The sequence below is a fragment of the Crocodylus siamensis genome, chromosome 9 (assembly GCF_052110815.1).
Source record: "Crocodylus siamensis isolate JL-2025a chromosome 9, ASM5211081v1, whole genome shotgun sequence".
Classification (NCBI taxonomy): domain Eukaryota; kingdom Metazoa; phylum Chordata; order Crocodylia; family Crocodylidae; genus Crocodylus; species Crocodylus siamensis.
In genome coordinates, this window is record NC_143403.1 from 55,556,872 (window position 1) to 55,581,204 (window position 24,333).

The following is a 24,333-nucleotide window of genomic DNA, read 5'->3' on the forward strand; positions in this document are numbered from 1 at the left end:
AGTTAGGATTCTGCTTCATTCCAGAAATGATCATTACAGGCTGTTTACACAGACGCTTCCAGCCCTGTGACAACTTACGCAAAACTGCCCAGTCTTCCACATATTTGAGTCAAAAAAGAAGGTGCTTATTATCCAGTCTGTAGCACTAGCTCAGCTTCAAACCCTTATTTTAAAGGCAGGAAGATGAGATCTGCCATTCCATAACCTTGTTCTATCTGTACCAAGACAGAAGTCAAACTAGAAGCAGCTGACACACAGGACAGAATTAGCTACCTCTTAAAAGCATCCAGGTATGCAGCAGGGAGGGGAATCTGGGACTTGAGTTTGTTTAATTTCAATATAATTAATTTCCTAGTATGAGGGAAGAGCCAAACAAGAAAACAACTGTAGGGAAATAATACCCACGCAAAACAGGTAACAATGACTGCTTGTTGAATGACTTACTAAGACTCGTGCAGAAATTTCGTCATCTTCATAGTGAGATCCTGTTATCAAACAAGATGACATCGCTACTTATAGTGGCTAGAAGGAAATCAGATATTGTTTTTAAATAAGGCTTTGCTCCTTCATATCAATCAGTACAGCCCCCCAAATCCATGTGTCAAGTAGCAGAAGCCACAAGCTCACACGTGCATGCCTCAAAACACTTTAATGTTGGCATGAGGTGCAAATTCTAGGGACCTCAAAAGTAATTACTCTTTCAGTCAGTCAAATAACATACCCAGAACTGTTTGGTTAGAAAAATTCACATTTTAACAGACTCCTAGGTACAAAGCAGTCAACACACAAACTTTGACCAATCACAACAGCAAAGGACAGGGTTTGTTTTTTTCTTTTTCTTTTTCTTTTTTTTTAAGGGGGCCAGGGCTTGGAAAAATACAGCACACTAATGAAACAAAGTGCAAAAAATACAAAAAAAATAGAAAATAGAAAAAATGTATTTACAAGTGGTACATTACTATGATCAGAAAGCACAAAGACAATTGCTGCTATAATACATGCACTGGGTCAAGAAAACTATTAAAAACCTGCAAGTGAAATGTTTGTATTAGAGAGATACAGAGAGAGAAGAAAAGAAAAAAGAAAGAAAGGGGTAAAGAAAGGGGCTTAAACATTTTTCTTCCTTAGTTTGCTACATTGATCAAAATCAAATAACCTCCTAGAGTCCATGAGTACAATTGGTACAAATACTACACTGTTTTTTTAACTGCAGGTTCAGTTGTAGAAGGGAGAAAACAGTTGCTTATTGTAGGTTCATATACAAGAAAGCCATATTAAACTGCTCTACATGCTAAAAATTACAGCAAGCCCCTGTCTGCTACATAGCATGATCTTAGCAGGTTTTTCCTTTTTATTTATTCATATATATATATATCTATATGCGTGTATATATATATGTATAAAAATCGTGCCCTTGTTCACTGCAACATGACATCTGGGTGGAAATGCAACTTGTTACAACAAATTCTTATATGTATACTGCAAGAAGTCACTCAATGTCTGTGGATTTAATAAGTCACTTCACACCACAGGAAATATTTAATAAATCAAAAAACCCAAAAAACAAAACAAAAAACCCATATAGTGACAGAAGAGCTTCTGTCTCAGTTCTCTTCAAAACTGAAGTCCAACAGGAAACTGGTCCCAATATACATGAGAGTTCTCTGAAGAAGCTTCAGTTTGCTTAACTATTTTTTCTTTTTAGTGTTCTCAAGTTTCTGAACAACTTCAGATCGTTTTCAGTTTAAAAGTTTGTCTCCTCTCTTGCAAAGGTCACAGTCTGGTACTGATCCGTAAGAGGGGAAGGAGCAAAGGGAGGTGTCTGCAGTCACACAGAGGGTCCCATCTGCAGGGATAAGAGGAATCAAACGGAGCTACAAAACCTTTGCTTTTTTGTTTTTTCCTTTTTTAATATAAAGTCCATTCATACAAGTTCCATAAACTGGCACCTTTCCCAGCACCGGTCCAGCTTTAGGTGACAATAAATGCTCAAGTTGAGAAAAGGACAAAGGCAGAAGTTCCAGTCACTTCCTATCTGCTGTATCATACTTCCAGGAAACGGGAGCTGCTGGACTTGGAGTGGAAGGGTTCAGACCACATGCGACGAAGATCGCCCTTTGGAACGGGAGACAAGAAAGCAAACTCATTCAGAAATTATCAAACAGCCCAGGATCTTCAATGACTTTAAGCCCTGTGTGTTTAGGTGTCTTGTCTTAAGGCAAATCTGCTCTCACCTTTTAGGAGAGACTGTACCTCTGATACAGTAAGAATGAAAATCCTTTCCAGGTTGGGTAAAGACTTGTTTATCTGGGGGCCTGTTCCACCTGAAAGGCATTTCTGATCAGAGATACCTCAGCTGGCAGGCCCAGTGCCACAGTGCTCAGAGCTGTAGGTCAGTATTTCAACAAGTCTCTCTGAAGCAAAGAGCTTTTAAGTTCCCAGCTGGCTGACCTGCCATGAGGTGTGCAAAAGGAATCTGCCCCCCCGTCAGGTGTTAGGGCTTTGCATACACACTTTCTCATGACAAGCAGGCCAAGGGAAATCACCACTATGTAATTTAAAACAGAATGCCCTTTACTACACTGGAATCAGATTAATGTATACTCACTGAGAGTTTAAAATACAGTTTATCTTACATCCTAGACAGGAAATCAACTCTTCATTAATCAGTTCCCTAACAGCAATGTTTCATGACTACAGCAATGAGAATCCAGTTTTCCATCACACCCTCAGAGAAATGACAAGTAGAAAAAACTTGCTTCCATGTCATCACTGCTACATACTGCCATGCAGGGGACAAAACTTCCCACAGACCATGTTAACACTAATCTCACCTTTAAATAGGCCATGGTGAGGAGTGGCAATAAGGTAAATGGTACCAAATACAGCAGGGCGGGCTGTGCTGCCCGGTGAATGCGAGAAGCCACTGTCGCAGTTAACAGACCTGTAAGAATAAAAAGAGTGATACATTTCCATTAGTGATGTACATAGATTCTCATTTCTACCCACACTAGGATCCTATCTTCCAGCTCTGTTAAAAGGGAAGAAGTAACTTGCTTTTCTACTAGCGGTGGGCAAGGCACTATGACTTTCCCTGGATATAAAAGAAAAGTGAAAGACTTGCTTTATTTAAATTACTTCTTAAAATGAGACACTGTTGAAACTAAACATAAGATTACTTTCTCGATGGTTAAACTAATTACATTAATTCAAACAAACAAACGTCAGTTGAAATCTGTCAGACTGCACTGGTGTAATTTCCACTGTGACAGCTGATATCAGCTGAGGTTATTCAACCTGAAATCCATAGATAGAAGCATGAAAGGTCAAATAGGAAGTTCTCACATTAGGAATTAAATCTCTCAAGCATTTGCTGGAAGAGACTGGGGAGGAAGGTGTGCATATTTTTTTTTTTTTTACATGCAGTCTTTTCTTCTGTCACTGAAAGCCACAGGAGTTTTAAATTATATGCATACACTGTGCCTTAGAGACAAATCTATCTAACTAGGGGAGAGGGGAAGGGGGGATGGACTGCTATGTCAGCAAGTGAAAAATGTAGGATTTTTTTTGTGGAAAGGTTCATACAAAAGTACAAACGCTGAGTTCTGAACAATCAACCTTCTTTTCCAGCACAATGCATCTCAAGATTTAACATGCAATCTATAACCCCCTACAACTCTCCTCCTCAGTCCTGAAGTGAATGTCCACAAAATACCAGACAAATTACCCTGACCGTATATTCCACCCTTGCATTAATATATTTGCAATGAGAAGAATGGGGTAAGGAGAGTCTCTCCAGGTTGCCCCAGTGAAATCTGGATGGAAGAAGGGGAAGGACAGGAAATGTTCCCTAAAAGTCCACTCACAAATAGGTTCATATTATCTTGTAACCTAACATAACCAGCCCATTCTTGTACACTGAACAGTTGTTGTTTTTTCCTTACCTACAAAGTATCCAATGAGAGTGCAGTGAAAGTAGGAAACTTTCTGCATACGTCCGGAGATGTTTCCAGGCCCTGGTGTACCACACGTATCACTGTTGGCTTGTTTTTTGTAGTTGTCATAACGCAGGACAAAGCAGAGCAGAAGACCGGGCATCACGATGTCTCCAATACCCAGCATAGAGAAGTGGCTGCCTGTGGAACTGGATAACCATTCAGATTGGGTGCATGTCCAAGACACTGGATGACAAACTCTAGACCCTCATTCCCTTGACTCTCTGCTCCTTTAGTCACCCCATCTTCCAGCTGGCATGACTTGTCTCTATGGCAGAGGCAAACTGCCAGCTGTTAAGACAGGTGCAGGTGATCCCATCACCACCAAAGTACTTTGAATTTTTTTTACTCTTACTTCTGATAGCAAGAATCTCTTGCTTCAAGTGCCACCTGATAGTACTTCAGCTTCTACTGCATATGAAAGCATTAATGGATTAAACACTCCCACCTGCCTTTGTCTCCCTGCATATAAATGCTTGTGCCCTTACTTATGCATGTGTTGCCCTCAGACTCTCTCAATGTCTTTCTGGATGGTGCAAACAGTACTACACGCAATAGTCCAAATGAGGCTGCACTGATTTAAAGACATCATGACATTCATTTTATTATTTATACTCTCATTCCATATGCATCCTAACATACTGTTACATTTTTTCAAAGGTAGCTGACACTAAGCAGGAGTCTTCAATGACCTATCTATAGTGACAAGAAAGTCACTTCATATTATATTAGGACCATGCCTAGATAAGCAATTTTTCAAGCACCTTTAATGTTTACATCCTGAAACAGCAAATTGTAGAACACAAGAGAAGAAGCTACTTAAAGTCCAGTCTTAAATTATACACAAGAGGTGGTTAAGGAAGTAACTGTGGGTGTGCCATCAAATAATAAAGACCATAATACAGTTATGTTCAACCTTCAGGCAGCACTCTCTCCATTATACTAAATTCTAACCTGTAAGCAAGAAAAACCTTGAACTAGACAACAAGGTCCCTTCATGAGACTGTACATGCTTGAAGGTAAAACAGAGCCCTAACAAAGCAAAACATCCACAGCAAGAAAAAACACACATGATTAGAAAGTAAGGTTTGTGATGTTGTTCCAAGCTAAACAGGTATCCCTTGAGGAAAATGGAAATCCAGCTGAAAGTTTAAGATGAAAATTAGAGAATTAATGAAAAATCCTGAAGGGCAGTGAGTCAAATATAAACAGCAGCCTGTGAGGTTTGGTAGCTCTGCTGGATCAACATAGGTTTAGTTAAAGGAGCAAGCAATTACAAGGGCACTGCAATGAAACCATGTGATCTCTTTCCACCAGGCTTCTCCATAAAACTTAAGGTACCAAACAGCCCTGCAAAGACCAAGATGTTAAGAAAGACTGTGCTGGAGCACACTGAGCTGTAGGGCAAGAATTCTGATGGATTCCAAGAAGCAAGTTAAGTGCATATTTAGCAGCTTTCTACTGTATCAGAAGGACCAGGGAGCAGCAAGTGAAGCTTTTAAGGAGGTAAATGCAAAGATTCTTGGAATTACAGTCCAGTAAGATTTCACTTCAGAAGATAGTAAAAATGATCATTAAAGACCATACGAAATTAAAATGATCACAAAGGATAAACCAGCCCATCTCATGTAAAGGAAAGCTGTGCCTTTTGCATTTAGTAAAACTTTTAGGCCTGTTGATAAAAATGGATAAAACGGAGGCAGCTGATATTTAATCTTTTCAGAGTTCAGGTATCTCAAAAAAGTCTTTAAATAAATAAACCTAAGTCCAAACAGAGAGAAGCAGCACTGTGATGACTTGAAACTGGGTAAGGGGCAAGATCCCCCACCCAAAACAACAAAGGATAGAAACATATAGCCTATTTTCAACATGGCAAAAACAACAACAGAACTAACAGCTCCAGATTTAAATTTTAAAAATGTTAATATTTTATGCATATTGAATGACTATATAGTCATTATGCTACTAAACTGGAGAATAAGTCAATAAGTAAAAAAGCATTAACTGATGACAATTATTAAGCATCACGACTAGAAGACTAAGAACTTCAGATGGACCTTGCAAAGCTGATTTTAATGTTTGCAGAATTCAGGTTACCAAATTAAGAGGGGGGGGAGGAGGGGGACAGACAGACATCTCATTGTTAAACCACAAAGTACAAATTGCTTTATGAGGAGTAGAAATGTTGGGCTGTTTTGTTGCGTCTCCTTGCAGAGCTAGAAGAATACAAAATATATTATATATGGAATGAGTGGGAAGCTGTTTATCATCTATAACATGAAAATCCAAAACTGACAAAAAATGAAGAACAATCAGAACTGAAAAACAAAATTTGACACATGAATCCATATGGAAATAAGTGACAAAACATCAAGGCCAAACAGTGAAGGGATACAAAAAAAACACACTTGTATAACAGACAAAAGTCTACAGCTGCATTAAATAAGTACTCAAAAAAACCTCAGACTGAGAAAAGCCAACCACTAATAACAGTGGTCAGGAAGAAATGTTCTTTCTGGCCAGGTTATTCTCCTCTGGAGTACTATGGCTGTCCCTTCCTCTGCATAACCCAATATATCAGCGATAAAAGACCCATCATAGAACCACTAGTCTAATGCAGAAATCTAATTCCCAGGAAACCTGAGATAACTAACTGAAGGGGAAGTGACATCAAACAGGAGATGACATGGATTTATTTTTAGCAGCACCCATTTTGACAGAAACTGAGGGAATTCATTTGTTCTGTAATACAGTGTAAAACCTGTTAGTCTTACCTTGGAAAGACAAGTTTACCAGGTAGCGACAGACGGGGAACATCTCTACCTACATTTGGTCCCAGGTGAAGCTTCCGGGATAAAACATCAAGGGGATTATCAGCTGGTTGTGTGGCCACTTTCACCATAACATTGCTATTAAAGATGTAGGCAGAAAAAAATACCTAGGATGCAGGAAAATAATTAGAAGCAGAACAATTGCAGCTATAAAGCAATACAAATTATATTATCTTAATTACTTTTCTGACTTCTGCTCTGTTCAAGGAAAGAGACAGAACACATATGGGATGGCTGGTAGGTCAGGAAGATACAAAAATACAAAAGTCTACTCAACGTTCAGATGAAAAGGTTTTTAAGTCCAGTTGTCTTCAAGAATTTGAATAGGAAACCATTGGCCTAGGACAGTCAACCCAAACTACTGACTTCACATCTTTATAAAGGAGCAACAAGGACTCAGCAGGGGTAGCAAACGCAGGTAATAGTATGGACAAAGAGGAGGATATAGTAAACTAGGAGCATGAACAGATGTGGAATTGCTTCACTCGCTTGCAGATGCTTCTGTTAATGAACAGAATGTTAAAAATTGGTCTAAAAAACTGTCTTACTCTACTGAACCTTAGGTACACTGGAAACACTGGTGCACTGCCGACAGGTTGGTTTGGCAAGTGGTTTCCTGAACCAGTGCCGGAAACTACTTAACTAGTACCATGGGTACGACAAAACTCTTTTTCATGGTTACAAAAAGTGTGTTCCAGTCAGTCTCTAGCCATGCTTTCTGCATGGGTTAAAAAGAGTTTCTCTCATCCATGCAAGCAGTTAACCAGTTTTTGTTCCCAGTTTAAGAAACCCACTGCTGGTGATTGCAGTTATCAACAAGTCAGTTTCCTTGGACAAATAAGGCTTTACTTCTGCTCTTTTGTGTATGCTCATTCTAATCTGCAGCCATGATTTTGCAATTTGTGAGGGCGATGCCTTCCCTGCATACCAGAATTAAAATGTTCTTATTGCAGTTCTGCACACAGCAGATAGTTACTGAGCAAAGGACTCTGCTGCCTACCATAAGCGTTTCAAACAAGCAAAGCTCAGAACTGGACTAAGAGGGGCTCATCTTCTGACTGCTAGATCTTTGCAGTTCTGTATCCTGGACCTTTTTTAGCTGGCAAAAATGAAAGAGCAAATTCTAAATGTGGAAGACAGCAGAAATTTTAAACCTGAATGAAAACTTACCCAAAATACATCATAAATTAGTAACCCCGAGAGCAGCAAACAGGAAACCTTGAGGCTGGGCAAGCGCACAAAGGCTATCATTGCAACACACAGGCCCATAGCCAGAGCTGCAAAACAGTAAAGAAAACTGGTTCATTATTCAAGACTACAGGAATGGTAAAGAAGGTCAACACTTGCGGTGATAGTGCTGGATATACTAGGTGACTTTCTAATATTTACAAATAGTGGCATTTCCCTACGCTGACCCCAAACTTAAGATGATAAAGAAATAAGAAAATAATATACCTAACAAACATACAAGGTCAGCAGCAAATGCACATGCATGAAGGAGTTACACGTTGGGTACAGAGTACAATCTCACTTAACTAAACTTTAATTATCCACAACAGGAGCATGTCCCACAGCAGCAAAGAGGATTAATTATTTCCCCTCACATTACATTTTATTATCTAAATGTATTCAGAGCAACTTCACCTACGACTGAACGGAAGTATTCTACATCAACTACTGAGATGTTAGCCATAGGTTAAAAACCTTGTGGCAAAAGCAGGTAAAACGACTGTTTCAAGTGACATAGAACAAAAAAAAGCTCTGTTATCCGGCATCCCCCAGGAATGGGGGATGCCAGATAACAAAATATACCAGTTAATTGAGCAGCCAAGGCCATCGCTTCTTCAACCGCATCTGGGGCATCCCTCTCCCCCTTCCGTGGCATCACTGCCCCTCCCATGGGCCCCACAGGACAGGGAGTCAGGCCCCACACAGCCTGTTATGCCCCCAACCCATGGGGGCTTGGCAGCACAGGCTGCTTTGCCCCAAGCAGTAGTGGCTCAGAGAAACTGGAAGTGCTGCAGTGGGCACTTGCAATTTCACTTTTATCTTACAAGCCAGCAGGCCAGTTAATTGAGCATACCAGCTTGTAAGATGCTGGTTAACAGAACTTTTACTGTAATTTGTTTGCAAATATCTAGTTGGTCTAATAAAAGATATCACTTCTTCCACAAGTTTGATTCCTTTTGCCCCTAGACCAATATACCTACAACCTGTATACCATAGAACAACCTTAAATTTCTAATACTGTAAGAAGCTAGAGAATGATTAAATACAATTACTAGTTTAGAAAATGAAGTAAGGGTGGTTTGTTTCTTTCCAGGGGTGTTTGTGTAGTTACAAAGCCCAACTGAAAACATAAAAGCTAAATTCCAGCTTTAGAGCCAAAAGCTGAAACAGGGTCATGTTACCTTCCTTGACCCTATTCAGAAAAAAATGGTAAACAAACAATTACAGAATAGTAACATACGGATTATTCAGAACAGAAACCCTTAAAATGATCGAGTAAGATGTTACAGGCTTTATTCAATGGCTCCCCCTTGACAGTCAGTACAAGATGGAACAACAGCAAGGAACAAGAAGCTGTACCTCTTGTTCTTAAAGGAAGCAAGTACTCTCTCACAGACAAAAGTTAATTCCAAGAACATATGCTTGGGTAGGCAACCAAGTACATGGAAATGCAGACAAAGCATTCTATTTGTTGCCCCCCACCTTTTCTTTTTTTTTTTTTCCCCAAAGAAGACCCTTAGCAGCTATATTGAAATTTACTCTTTGCCTTTTCCTCAAGCCTTGTCTTAAGAATCACTCAGCTTTACTAAATTCAGCTGAATAGTTATCAATTTTAGTTCTTGGTATGTAAAGTCCTAAAAATGCATTAATCAATAAGCACTTTAACATCAACTTCCATCTTAGGATCACAAGATATTTACAAACATTTACATGTGTAATTGAGTTCTGTGAGATTGGCAAGACATTATAGCCATAATTTCACTGAAGCACAACCACTGCTGGTATAGAACACAGCAGTTAGACCAGAAAAACACAAAAACCTATAAAAGAAAAGGAACTGAATACTATTCCTTGGTTAAACAAAACTAAAAAAAATAAATGCGTGCAGCACGAGTACTACCATGAGGTAATACTAACTAGGGTAAAACACGAGTATCAAACTCATTCAGCTCTGTGAGTCTGATGAGAGTCGCTGGGCCGGTCTATGGGCCAGACTGGACCGTGCTAGAGCTAGTGTGCAAGAGTACACAAGTGGGGCACCACATGGAGCACATGCCTTCTGCCAGCCCTCCCATGCTGTATTTAGTGCATGCTGCTGGTCCAGCCTCACATGCCACGTGTAGCAAGCACTGGCCCCACTCCAGGACTCATTCTGCACACGGTTGGCACAGGGTGCATGTCGCATGGGGTGCTCTGCCAGAATTGTCCTGCACACTGGCTCCAAGGCTGACCTGAAATTGGGCCTCAGGCCATCCATGCACTTAGGAACAGCATGCATGACTGGTCCAGTGCACACAATACAAGCAGTGCCTACACCAGTGCATCCAGCCTATGCACCAGGCTGCTCTGCAGGCTGCATGTGCCACACGGGGTTTGTCCAAGACCCACAGGCTGCATCATAGGGTTCCCTGGGTTGATCTGGCATGCAAGCTGTATGTTTGACAACCCTGGGCTACAACATACATGTTAATGATCTTTATTCTTCCATAATAAGCCATGGAATTTCAAATACAACCAGTTTTCAATTTATAATCCTATTTCATCTGAAAGCTGCAAAATTCTTTTATCAGCATGCTAGGACAAGGTTTCAGTACTGACTAAAGGAAACTATGCCACCAATCAATTGCCAACAATGCTTCCTGTGCTTGATCTGAGCCAACAGTGGTTTTATACAAGCAATGACCTAAACTCACCCTTCTTAGCTCGAGAGAGCTGACGGGGTCAAAACAACACAAGGTGGTCTGGCTACAGGCTTTAATAAAATAATGAGATTAGTCAAATAAAATATACCCAAACTACAGCTGCATGAATTGTAACCAACTCTCAAACAAGCCCATTACTAAGGCCTAAGAATTTTGACACACTGAATCAGGAAGCAAAAGCTGTGGATTTGCAGCAAGAGTTAGACTTAGCATAAGCAGAAGAGTAAATATAAAAAAACATGCCGTCTTACTTAAATCAGTGAGTTTTATCTGAAGTCCAGGATAGTGTTAGTTTAAGCCTGCTTATTTTAGAGCAGAAGTTCTAGTTTATAATTAACTGGAAGTGAAAAATCTTTACCAGTGTAAAGATTTATTTTAATAGTCATTATTCACAAATCAGTTTCTGTAATATTGCCCAAATACACACCTACACACATGACACAATTACACTTGTATGTAGAAACTGATCTGCACGGAAGGAGTCAAAAACCTCTATAGCTAGGGAGAGTTTCTTGTGATTTAGACAGAAGCATATGACCCAGGAGCAAGAATTGAACATCAATAGCATACTTAGAAAATAATAAAATTATTGCAAAAAGTAATTCTAACTTAAATAAATTTTACATAAAAGTAGTTCAGAGAGGGACAGAGTAGTTTTTAGCTAGCAGGTCACTCACAGCTGTGAGTGTATCAAATATCTTTAAACTGGAGTCTGCATCCAATTTAGCCATTCCTGTCAATGCCAGTATAATATCTGTGTATTCTAATGTTATTATCATCTCTGCCCACTCACTTACAAGAATTTCTGTACCAGTGCACTCTTTCACATACTGTACACTAGGGCTGGTAAAACTGCAATTTTAAGACTAGAACCAGAAACAACAAAGGACAACCAAGTTAGCAGGTCCAATTTTTCCCCACCTTCCAGTAAAGGATCAATTGCTGGTCAGTGCAAGAAGCAGCATACTTTGAAGTCCTGCTCTTACTTCGTAATTTTTATTTCATGGTTATATTAGCAGAAATCCCTATAAAAATGTTCAAGTCTGTTCCACACAGAGTTAATATTAACAGAAGGCTAACAAGTCATCTTCTGCAAAATTCCCTCAGCAAAGTCCTGGAACAGTCCCAGTACCTCGACAAACACAGTTCACACATGAGGAAAGACATTTCTGTTTATAGGTTGCAGTGTTCATATTCCCCACCTCCAGCTAACAAAAGCATAGGAAGGCTATCTAAATACACAGGAGATGATATATCCCAGTACTTGCCAGGCTGTAATGATTTCAACCTCAATCATTTTGTCATCCAAGCAAAAACAAGCAAAACATCTCAAACACCCCACTCTAAGAAGTGAGTGTTTTAAAAACCCACAAATGTGCATCACGTGTCAAAACAACTCCCTTGGGACAACAACATACCAATTCATTGGGCAAAAAGTCCCTGGACTTTGGGAACAGCCCAGCCAGATTCTCTGGGAGGGAAGGAGAGGAGGGAGGGCAATGTCAGGACTTGTGCAGCAGGTAGTGTGCAGAGAGGCAAGAACTGCCAGACTGAGACTTTGAATGTTTTGAAAGACATCTGTCAAGAAGGAAAAGGCTCGATAACAAGCAAAAAAGGAAGATACCATCATAAAAACACACAAAATGAAGCTGCTCTCTTAAAATGAAGTATTCTCTCTTCCTCTCTCAGACTACTGGTTGCCAGACTTGCAACATCTGTTTTGCTTTTTACAGAGGGAGAGAAACAAAAGATCAATTCTGCCTGAACGGGGAGGAGCAAAACCACAATAGGCCGAGCAACAGCTACTGGCAGATACTGGCTTAAAGAACAGCAAGTGCCCCACTTGCATATATTAGTGAGCACTAGTTATTGCTGTATTCTTCCTCCAAATCAGATTAATTGATTAGTTTCCAGTATTCAGTTACAGAAAAACAGAAGGTCCATGCAAGACGATGCTGACTTGACTACAATGGCTAAAGCAGCAGAGCTCATTTTTCTGACAGAAATCTCTAGAGACTCTTCTCTGCTCAATACTACTGGCAAATATTAATTTGGAGGATTTATACATACTAAAAAGGGCACCTATCCATATGTCAAGACATCACTGGCATAAAAATACTTAAAATGTGACAAAGCTGAAGTGCAGCAACATCTAATATGATCTGTAACCAGAAACCAAGAAAAATTAAAATCAACGACTTTCCCCTACTCGAGACATACTACAGCCTCTGCAGAGTAATTATTCTTGAATAAAGCCTCTTTATTCTGGAACAGAACTATTACTCTGGAATCTATTTCAGTCTCTTTCCCTTGGGACTCTGTAGGTCTTGAACTGTGCCCAGAAAACTTACAAGGAACTGCTGCAGTTTATGAAAATATACTGTGCATTCAAGCTGGGCTACTCTGCTTAAACTCAGCCCCCTGTACTTTGCAAGTTGCACTTTTCTGGATGTCTAAATTGAAAATCAACGCACAGTGGTGCTTTATTTAATTTTGAGGCGGCAAAAGGTACAAATGATGCATCAAGTCTATATCCAAAAGGAAAAGGTGCAACATCATGATCCCATACAAGTGATGAAAGCTGTTGCCCTTATCTGCTCCAGTAGCAGTTGGAAGGCTAAGCTAGACTGGGAATTTGAACATCGAATGCCAAAATGCATGCTTTGATTAAGAAACACTTATTTTCAGTATGCCATAGGCAGCTGGTTCTCATCCAGATGAAAACAATGCGATCTAGAATTGGTCCAGGACACCTACATTTCAGATAAGATGCAAATACAGCCATAATGCCATGACAAACTTCCTTTGTTTCATAGTTGGTAGGGTCGGAAGGGACCTGAGCAGATCATCAAGTCCAACCCCCTGCCACGGCAGGAAAGAGTACTGGGGTCAAACAACCCCGGCAAAGTGTACATCTAGCCTCCTCTTAAAGACCCCCAGGGTAGGAGCCAGCACCACTTCCCTAGGAAGTTGGTTCCAGATCCTAGCTGCCCTGACCGTGAAGTAGCGGCTCCTGATGTCTAGTTTGAATCTACCCTCTGCCAGCTTGTGTTCATTGTTTCTAGTCACTCCTGGCAGTGCTCGGGGGAACAGGGACTCCCCCAATGCCTGCTGGTCCCCTCTGACTAGTTTGTAACAGGCCACTAGATCCCCCCTCAGCCTTCTCTTGTGGAGGCTGAACAGGTTCAGGTCCCATAGCCTCTCCTTGTACAGCCAGCCCTGCTGCCCCCTGATCATGTGAGTGGCCTCCTCTGGACCCTCTCTCCATGTTGTCCACATCCCTCCTGAAGTGCGGCACCCAGAACTGGACACAGTACTCCAGCTTCGGCCTGACCAGTGTCACATGGAGGGGGAGGATCACCTCCTTGGACCTGCTTGAGATGCATCTGTGCATGCATGACAAGGTACGGTTGGCTTTCCTGATCGCATCCCCATGCTGTCGGCCCATGTTCATTTTGGCATCAGTCATGACTCCAAGATCCTTTTCTCTCTCTGCACTGACGAGAAGGGAGTTCCCCAGCCTGTAGGTATGTTGCTGGTTCTTCCTCCCCAGGTGCAGCACCTTGCACTTGTCAGTGTTGAAACCCATCCTGTTCTCGTCCACCCCCCCCCGTAACCTGTCTCGATCCAATTGCAGCCTATTCCTCCCTTCTAGTATGCCCACCTCCCCCCACATCTTAGCGTCATCTGCAAATTTGAACAGGGTGCTTTTTACCCCCTCGTCCAAGTCACTGATGAAGATGTTGAACAGCGCGGGACCTAGGACCAAGCCCTGGGGGACCCCACTGCCCGCATCCCTCCAGATCAAAAATGACCCATCCACCACCACTCTCTGGGTGCAGCCCTCCAGCCAGTTGGCGACCCAATTGACTGCGTAGGTGTCGACACCAGTCCCCCAGTTTTTTAATGAGAACGGGGTGAGAGACAATGCCAAAGGCCTTCCTAAAGTCCAGAAAAACTACATCCACTGCTACCCCTGCATCTAAGGATTTGGTGACCTGGTCGTAGAAGGCCACCAGGTTGGTCTGACAGGACCTGCCTCTAATGAACCCGTGTTGGTTGCCCCTAAGCATAATCTCCCTGCTGGCCCCTCATGGACATGTGCCAGGATAATTCTCTCAAAAAGCGTACCCAGGATCGAGGTAAGACTGACTGGCCTGTATCTTCCTGGGTCCTCTTTCCTCCCTTTTTTGAAAATGGGAACCATGTTGGCCTTCTTCCAGTCCTTTGGCACCACACCAGAGCACCATGAGTGCTCTTAAAGCTGTGCCAGGGGTCCCGCAACGGCCTCTGCTAATTTGCTCAGCACTCTGGGGTGGAGATCGTCAGGACCAGCTGATCTGAAGACGTCTAGTCCCACCAGAAGTTTCCTGACTAGATCCTCACTGAACCTAGGCCTGGGTGCGCCTCCCGCCTGCGGGGGTCCCGGGGGGGGGGGATACAGTCCCTGCTCAGGAAAATTGAAGCAAAGAAATCATTAAATAGGTTAGATTTGTCATCTGGTGTGACAACCAGAACTCCTACCGTGTCTCGCAGAGGCCCCACATTACCCAGTAACGGTGGTTTATGCATCATTGAGAATTTAGCCAGAGAAGGCCTATGCTGTGTCTCACCAATGTCTTGTGATACAAAGCTATGTTTCTTTCATTAAGATAGCTGTCCTCAGTGAATTAACACTCACAGCATGGGGCCTCAGGGACAACTACCTTCCCAAATCTAGCACCTTGTTCTACTGAATACCTAAGACAGCTACTAGTCTACTTCACTAAAGCAGTTTACTGATTCCATCATCTTGCACATAAAAATTAAAGCTAGTTTCAGACAAACTAAAGCTAGTTGCTCCTGCATTAGCCTGTCTTCTGCAGAAGGAATCAACACAATGAGAACTGGATCATCAAAACAGCAAGAGTTTCGAGCTTACAGCACAAAAATAATAGGTTCTTATATATCTGTCCACTTCCTTTTCTTAAGATCATCTGCCACTAGTCCACTTGCACTATTCTTGAGGGTACTTTCTTGATGACTGTAGAGAACTTCAACTTTGGTCTCATATTATAAAATACACAATCATATAAAAAGATCTCACTGAACACACAATTATTTCAAACATCTTGCCTCTTAAGTATTTGTTTAGGTGGATTTCAATTTACCAAAGAGGCGGGATGCTTGTCAGCTGTAGGATAAAAGTTACATATCTTAAAAAACTAATTTTGCACTTAAAGAAGGACAGTTTCATTAAGCAGCCTAACCTGTAGTGCCATATTCTACATACATCAATTCAAAAGCAATCAAACAGAAGTGCAAAAACCAGCTACAAAACAAAGCTGCCTTTGAAAGATGTTATAAGGCCAAGCTCAATTCCACGGCTTCCTGATCAAGAAAGCACTCCACTAGATGAGATTTAGGCAATGTAATCATGGTAGCAGCAATGAGATTTTAATCTTTTGTCTGAGGAGGTATTAAATATCTCTCTTTCTGATAAACACTTGTTACAGCCAATCTCCACGCCATTTCACAATGTACACTTACAGAGATTAAATCTTCCTTTTGAGAAAGGTTTTCTTAAACTGTGTTGTAGACTACAGGAAAGATTCTGTAGCCCACAAAAGCTACCTGTTTGCATGGTGTTAACTTTCATCCTTGTTTCCAGATGCTAAGCTGCATTGAAAGATAACTATAGACACATTAAATAACTTTTCTAGCATTACTCTCCCACAGCTGCAGTTGCCACAAGGATGTTATTCTATGACAAATGCATACAGTAGCATTCCATTAAATTATATACAAGGGAGCAATGTATCTATTAAGATGTGATCCATGTTCCAGAAGTTTGAGAATATCTTTCTAAACCTACATAAAATACTAAGTCAGGTCTACTGGCTTTAGAAAATATTATCAAGTAAAGGCTCAAACAGAGTCTATGGGTATGGCTAAAGATTAAAATTACTGTGATACCAGCTTTGGTCTGAATTTAGAGCATGTCATCTAATATAAGTATGTGACAAGCTACCTGGTATTTATTATGGAGTAAAAAAATTGCACATGAACAATTACTGAAGAGCAGCAGGCAAGCTGTCAGTACACACATCTTACCCTGTGGTAACCTGTTTGCATAAACCACAGTCACAGAAACATTGGGCTAGAAGGGACCTCAGGAGCTCATCAGTCCAATCCCCACCCCTGCTCAACTATCCTAAACAAATGTTGGTCTAACCTGCTCTTAATAAACTTCCAAGGATGGAGATTTCACAACCCGGGTAGCCTTTTCCAGTGCATAAACCAATCACATAGCAAGAAAGTTCCTCCTAATATCTAACCTCAATTTTCCTTGCTGCAATTTTAAACCACTGCTCCTTGCCCCATCCCCTGTGGTCACAGAGAACAAGATGTTACCACCCTCCACCTTTCAAGAGTCAGAAGACTATTATCAAATGTCCCTTCTCTTCTTTAGACTAAATAAACAGTCTTTCTTCATACATCATGTTTCCATGCCTCTACCAATTTTCATTGCTCTCTGCTAGACTCAAATTTGTCCATGTCTTTCTTCAGTTTGGAGGCATCACACTTGGACATACTAGTTTAGATGAGGCCTTTCCAGTGTTGAGCAGAGCAGAGCTGAGCAGAACCACTTCCCTTGACTTGGAGGTGATGCTCCTGTTAATAGAACCCAGGAAACTATTGCGGGGGGGGGGAAGGGGGGGTGTCAACAAGAGCTCACTGTTGATTTGTATTCAGTTTACAGTGCACTAGAACCCCCAAATCTTTTTCTTCAGTCCTGTGGCCTAGCCAGTTATTCCCAAGTCTGTATTTGCGCATGTGATTGTTCTGTTCCAAATGAAGGACTTTGCACCTGTGCTTAATTAATTTGACTTTTTGTTCTGGAATATTTCTCCAGTTTACAAGGTCATTCTGGATCCTAATCCTACCCTCCAGTGTGTCTGCAGCTCCACTCAACTTGGTACCATCTGCACTCAATCCCATCCAACAAATCATTAATGAATATATATTTACATACATACACATACCCTAGGTTTCTTCAATAACAGGAAATGTTCACATAGTAACCAGTTAAATGACTATCACACAAAATCATTTGGGATCATCACTTAATCTGTATACTTTTCTCCAAATCAGAGCCACTGAAAATGCAATATACCCAATAAAGAGAAGGAAGGAGGAAAGAATTCTGTGTGGAGTTCTCAATTACATATCTGAGCAGAATTCCTTCATAACCATTACCACTGGCACTAGATTTTTAATACTCTAAGCCAGCACAACACAAAAACCACCTGCTGGCACAGGACAGGCACAGTGAAATCTATTTTTCCTCACACACAACAGAATACTTCCATTACAGCTAGAACTAGCTTGCTACCATGTAAAGCTGCTTGTTTTGCTTCCCACAAAGATATTTCTTGCTCTAATCCAAGTACCGTACAAAGGAATTCTTGGTTAGAGGGGTTACTTACAAGAGCCCTGTTTTGAAGCAGAAGAGCACACCACTAAGCAAGTTGGTGGAACAACTGCAATTGCAGTACAGATTATATGCACTACCTTACCACATACCATATTTACTCAAATGAAATACAAGATTAGGTCCCTCCTACCCAAATCAGTATGGGGGGGAAGCCCCTTGTCTTACACTGGCATACATTAAATACATTGCCTAGCATGTGCTCAATAATGGAAACCAACTATAAAGTTGATTAAATATAGCCAACAGTGAGCATAACTAAAATGCATAGACCGTATTGGTCAACATGCTGATGTAAACTTTTTTTTTCTTTTTTGCGTGCCCCTTAAAAAAAGGCAGACAGTTGCTTCCCCAGAAGGGAACAAGCACCAGGCCTAGAGGTACTCCAGTACCAGGCCAGCACTTGGAGAAGTTGGAGCAAGCTCCAACACCCTCTGCTGATGCCAAAAATGCTGATGGGAACCTTTCCCCCCTCTTCCCCCACCTCCTTCCATAGGGAACTAGCACCAGGCCTGGAGGTACTGCAATAATATCAGGTCAGCACCAGGAAGGCCAGAGCCAGCCCTGAAACCTTCTCCTTGGTGCCAAAACCGCTTGATCTTTGCCAAAAGGCTGAGATGCTGATGGGAACCTAACACTATTTTTTTAAAATGTTGTCTCAGACCAATTCAATTCTGAATTATATCAACTTAAACAGCTTAATTGTTCATACCTGTGTGGCGCTACCACGGGCAATTATCCTACCTCCCAGACTTCAGCCTGGGGCTTCAGATACTCCCCAAATCCAGGCAAGCATCCTACATGCAAGCCCCAACCCTAGGTGCCTTGAAGTTCAGACGCTCCCTAGTCTCACCTGACCCTAGCCAAAAGGCTGAAGGAGCAAGCCAAGGGGAAAGCCCCAGAGCAATCCCCCATCACCATAAATTGTATAGCTGAGATCCTCACATTTGTAGACATTTGGAGACTCTTGCAGGGGTCAGCCTGCCTATAATGCAAGGCACAGGCATTTATCCTCTAATTACACCAAGATATTCAAGGCCAAGAAGAAGGGCATTACCCTTGCCAGGTAAGTAAAACCATCTGGGACAAAAGCCACCTCATGGTATGTCCCTTGCCAGGTAAGTAGGTTAGTAGAATCCATCTGAATAGGACCTGTGGTAGTGCCCACTTAGGGCACTCTCCCTCACCACTGACTTTTTTTCAAGTCATGATGAGCCATTACACAGCATACAATGCAACTTCTTCACTTCCACAGCTGAGCTGTACCTTTCTTTCCCATTTCCAATGATTTCTGTTTCTTCACCAGCCTTAAATGTCTGGCAAGCATCACCAAATGGGGTGCCAAACAGTTTACCCAGAATCCATCTGTGGGCCCCTCTCTCAGCCTGTTGCATATGATCAGTGTGGCTCTGCCCTCCATGAGGTGAAGCTGGATCAGGTTGCCCTATGTCTTATCTGCATACAAGTTTCTGGAAGATCCTAGGACTCATGAGAAGCCAGCTATCATCAGGAAGGCTCATTAACATACAAATCCTTGGCAGGGCGGTGGGGGAGGTCATCTGTAGCATGCACGCACGCACACACACGCACACCAGTGCTGAGCTGTGGGGTCACCACGGTTTGAAATGCTGGGGCCTAACTCAATGAACCCAACGAACTATATAGTAAATCATGAGCCTTTTGATTTGGATTAATATCAGTTTGTACTCTGAGTAGGCATAAATGCACTGCTTAAAAGTGAGTTTACTGTGCCATAAGGAATAACTGTGTTAAAACTTGCAGCAGTTTCAAAAAAGGTAAAACGCATCAATTCTGGGTGACCCAAGTCTATAGGTGCTATATGCAAATTGCTACAGCTACGTTTACTTCAAGGTCAGGGGTTTTAAATTTGTTCCTCACTTCCACATGCTCAGGGAGACTAGAGTCTGACAGTAAGAAAGGGGGAAGGGGCTGCACAGCAAAAGTTGTGGGAGGGTGGGGAGGGAGGTAGAAGGCAAAGGGAAGGCCAGAGCCAGCCCTGACCCCCCACAAGATTTATTTCCCCTCCTGTAGCAGTGGGAAGGGACAAATTCAAGACAAAACTCCAATAGTCAAGATTTTATACCTGGAAAATTATACCAAATGTATAACTTTTCCATATTTAATTATTGGAGAGTCTTATATTCAGTGTCATCACATATTCAAGAAAATACAGTATTTTAAATAAATTTATTAAGTGGAGTCTACCACTTCATTCCTTTAACTTTGCAAGGCATCAATGCTAGCCAGTTTTACAAGGTGTTTGTCTTGGTCAGCAACCACACAAATTAGGAGTGGTCCACATTATATACTTACCATCCATGAGGAGCCAATGGCCAGTTAGGACCCATATAAGGACAAGCATGACAGATAGTGAGAATGAGAGCAGCTCAGCAGCAGTGAAACGTCCACAGCAGCCAAAGGAAATCCTGGAAACAACATACAATATTAAACTAGACGTTTTAGTAGTTCCTATCCAAACAAAAGAAACGAAATCTAAAAACAAAAAACAGAATGTCTATATTCTTGTAAACTTCTGCCCTTCTCTCTTGAGGCTGTTACCAAGGACACTATTAATGGGTTCTAAATTAGACAACAGTTTTATAATGGGGACTCCTGTTCATGAGGCCAAGAACTAACTCATTTTAAAATAATTCATTAAACATTAACTGTCATTTATACAATGGTGGTTATTTCATGGTAGCTAATCTATGAAAATACCAGTTATTAACCATAATACAACCCCAATAACCAAACATGAAAGTCCAATTCCAATTACCAAACAGTGAAATTTCACCCAAAACAAGGCAAACTTCTAAAAAGCAAATGGGGTGAAAATACCCAGCAATAGTATCACATTTCCTAAGCTGGCAAAGGTGTGATTGGCAGACACTCTAATTCCTAGCTTCAAAGTGGGAACATGATTTTGGCACAGAGAACCTGTGCTATACAAACGCCAGCACTAAAGACCTTAAGGCTAGTACTAGTAACAGAAAGCTCTGTTAAAATAATTTCCATTAAAGCAAAGTGTGGCATGCAAAAAACCCCCAAGACTTCAAGTCCTTACTTGTTTTGAGGCGAACAAGGTCGTGTTAAATACTGGCACATTGGGAGTAGAAGGAAAGCAAAGGCTATTGTTGCAAGGACTACAGAAAAAAAGAGAAGTAATATTAGTGCATTCAGATCCATTTTCTACTGTATGTGAACAAACCTTCCAATCTGAGAAAGCTGTGTCAATATCTTTTTAATAAATGCAATATCATATACTGAAAAAAGAAAATCAGATTAAGACCTATTAACTGTAAGATTTCCTTTGTAAAACCTTTTTTAAAATAAAATGTATAGAAATTCCATGCTTCAATAAGTTATAAGCTACAATTATACTTTTAAAGAGAACCTCATAAAGCAAAACAATACAGACTGCAATCTTTCTTAATTGTTCTCGGGTCACTTGAGACCACATTTAAAAAAGACAAAATGCTGTGTCCAAGTATTCCAGCAGTCTATCAAAAGGAAATACCGTATACAACACAATTCAGTTAAGAAATCCTCATAGAAAACCACAGCATTATCATCACAGACCACATTAAGACATGAATTATTGGAACACAGAAATAGTTGCTTTAAGTTCAATAACACTATTCACACAGGTAAAGCAGCTCAGATATAAGTGTGTACAAAAACTGTTCTAAATCAGACCTAGATTTGCCAGCAAACTATTTTCAGCTACACTGCTTCACTCAACCTTGTCCTCAAAACATACTTTAAGAGGAGATTTTATATTATCAGCAAAATCTTCCCATCTCCTATGAGTCAGTATTTTGCAGTAAAAGCTACCAAATCAACTACACAAGAGGTACATTCTAATTTTAGTATCAGCATCTTCCTGCAAGTCTTAGTTATTCTAGCAACATTTAGGACAATCTGGGTGTGCGTTTCTGAACATAGATGAAGTTACTTTTTTTTTCTTCTTTTCCACATCACTTGTAATCTTTACCCATTATAAAAACGAAAGAAACCTTTGAAGTACAGCTTAAATGAATTAGGAGAAATTGGGAATTTAAAACAGGTCAAATATTTTAGCAACCCATACAGATGATTCAAATATTTTCCTTAGGTTTTCAACAAGAAAGGAAATGGATTATAAAAGCCTATGAATGCCCAACTCAGATAAATTCTTCTTCAGCAATTCCTCACAGCCGAGGATGACTGCCTTCCATGACTGTCTTATCTGCGTGACCACAGATGGCTGATAAGGCCTACCCGATTGACAGATTTTACTGCAGCTCAGATGTGTGTTTTCACGTAGGGTTGTGCTGGATTCTTGATTTGATCCATGACATGCTGTTTCAGCTGCTCCCACTTTTCCATCTTCTGTTGTTGCTGCAGCTTCAAAGAACTGAAATCCCTGCAGCAGACTTCCTCCATTTGGGATGGTCCTGGGCAACAGTCTCCCACGAGTTGACATCAATGTTGCATTTATTTTAAGTTGGCCTTGAGGATGTCCCTAAAATGCTCTCTCTTGAGTGTATGCTTAAGCTGAGCTGGGAGAATAAAACTTGCTTTGGGAGTCTGGAGACATCCAGATAATGTGGCCAGTCCAATGAAGTTGATGCTAGATGGCCACCGCCTCACTACCTGTGGTGTTTGCTTGCAGGAGGATGCTAATGATGGCCTGTCTCTCTTACCACTGGATTTGGAAGATCTTCCGCCAGCAGCATTGATAACACTTCTCCAACAATTTTAGGTGTCTCCTGTATATCAGTCATGTCTCAGCTCCATACAGCAAGGTGGGAATCACGACTGCTTGATAAGCTATGAGCCTGGTTTTGGATCTGATGTCATGATCTTCAAATACCTGTTTCTTCAACAGTCCAAAGGCTCCACCTGCACATCTGAGGTCATGTTGGATACATCAGCCTTCTGTGAGTGATGGCTTCCGAGGTACAGGATATACTCAACGTTCTCCAAAGTCTCACCGTGGATCTGGATTACTGGAGCTAGGGACTGTTCATTAAGAGCTTGCTGGTGGAGGACCTTAGTCTTCTGAATGTGAAGTATCAGTCCCATTTTCTTGTAAGCCTCAGTAAAGACATCAACGATTGCCTGAAGGCCTGCTTCCGAGTGAGCACATACTACAGCATCATCAGCATACTGGAACGCAATAATTGAGGTCAGGGTGGTCTTGATTTTGACTGAGTCAGTTAAGGTTAAACAGCTTACCATCCATTTGGCAGTTGAGCTTCACTGCAGCTGGAAGCTTGTTGCTGGTCAGGTGTAGCATCATGGCAAGGACTATTGAGAAGAGTGTTGAAGCAAGGATGCAACCTTGCTTAACTCCCATGTCAGCCTAAAAAAAATCTGTGCTAGATCCATTATTGAGAACCACTGTACACATTCCATCATGGAGCAGGCAGAGAATGGTGACAAATTCCAGTGGGCATTTGTACTTCAGAAGGATTCTCCACAACACTCAGAATCATAGAAAACTAGGGCTGGAATGGACCTCAAGAGGTCATCTAGTCCAACCCCCTGCTCAAAGCAGGACCATCCCCAACTACATCATTCCAGCCAGGGCTTTGTTGAGCCAGGCCTTAAAAATCTGCAAGGATGGAGATTCCATCACCTCTCTACATAACCTGTTCCAGTGCTTCACCACCCTCCTAGTAAGAAAGTTTTTCCTAATATCCAACCTAAACTTCCCTTGCTGCAACTTGAGACCATTGCTCCTTGTTCTATCATATGCCAACACTGAGAACAGTCCAACTCCATCCTCCTTGGAACCACTTTCAGATAGTAAAAGGCTGTTATCAAATCACCTGTCACCTGCAATCCTCTCAGGCCCTGCAGACAGTGTCATAAGGACCTGCTGCGGTATGCTGTCAACTGCACACTCCAGCTGCCTGCCCCCCACACTGTCCCACATGGGCTGATATGCCCCAGGACCTGCACACCCCTAGGGACAATTCTGCCTTGAGGACTCATGATTTTTCTGCGGACTCAGGTGAGGCTGATTGGTTTGTAGTTTCCTGAATCTTCCTTCTTCCCTTTTTTAAAGATGGGAACTATATTTTAGAGAAGCA

The 24,333-nt window shown here is 41.4% G+C and overlaps 1 protein-coding gene and 1 pseudogene across 1 annotated transcript in view; both read right to left on the reverse strand.

The window, feature by feature from the left end:
* Nucleotides 1–821: 821 nt before the first annotated feature.
* Nucleotides 822–24,333, reverse strand: part of SPPL3 (signal peptide peptidase like 3) — a 124,020-nt gene continuing 100,508 nt past the window's right edge. Inside the window, exons 5-11 of the mRNA XM_090063679.1 lie at nt 21,318–21,396; nt 20,567–20,679; nt 7,997–8,103; nt 6,770–6,933; nt 3,945–4,144; nt 2,835–2,944; nt 822–2,115 (exon numbers count right to left, since the gene is read on the reverse strand). Of these exons, the coding sequence (XP_089919805.1) occupies nt 2,044–2,115; nt 2,835–2,944; nt 3,945–4,144; nt 6,770–6,933; nt 7,997–8,103; nt 20,567–20,679; nt 21,318–21,396 (845 nt within the window). The 3' untranslated portion in view covers nt 822–2,043. The remainder of the gene's footprint in view (nt 2,116–2,834; nt 2,945–3,944; nt 4,145–6,769; nt 6,934–7,996; nt 8,104–20,566; nt 20,680–21,317; nt 21,397–24,333) is intronic.
* LOC149857621 (U2 spliceosomal RNA) lies at nt 18,591–18,856 on the reverse strand (annotated as a pseudogene).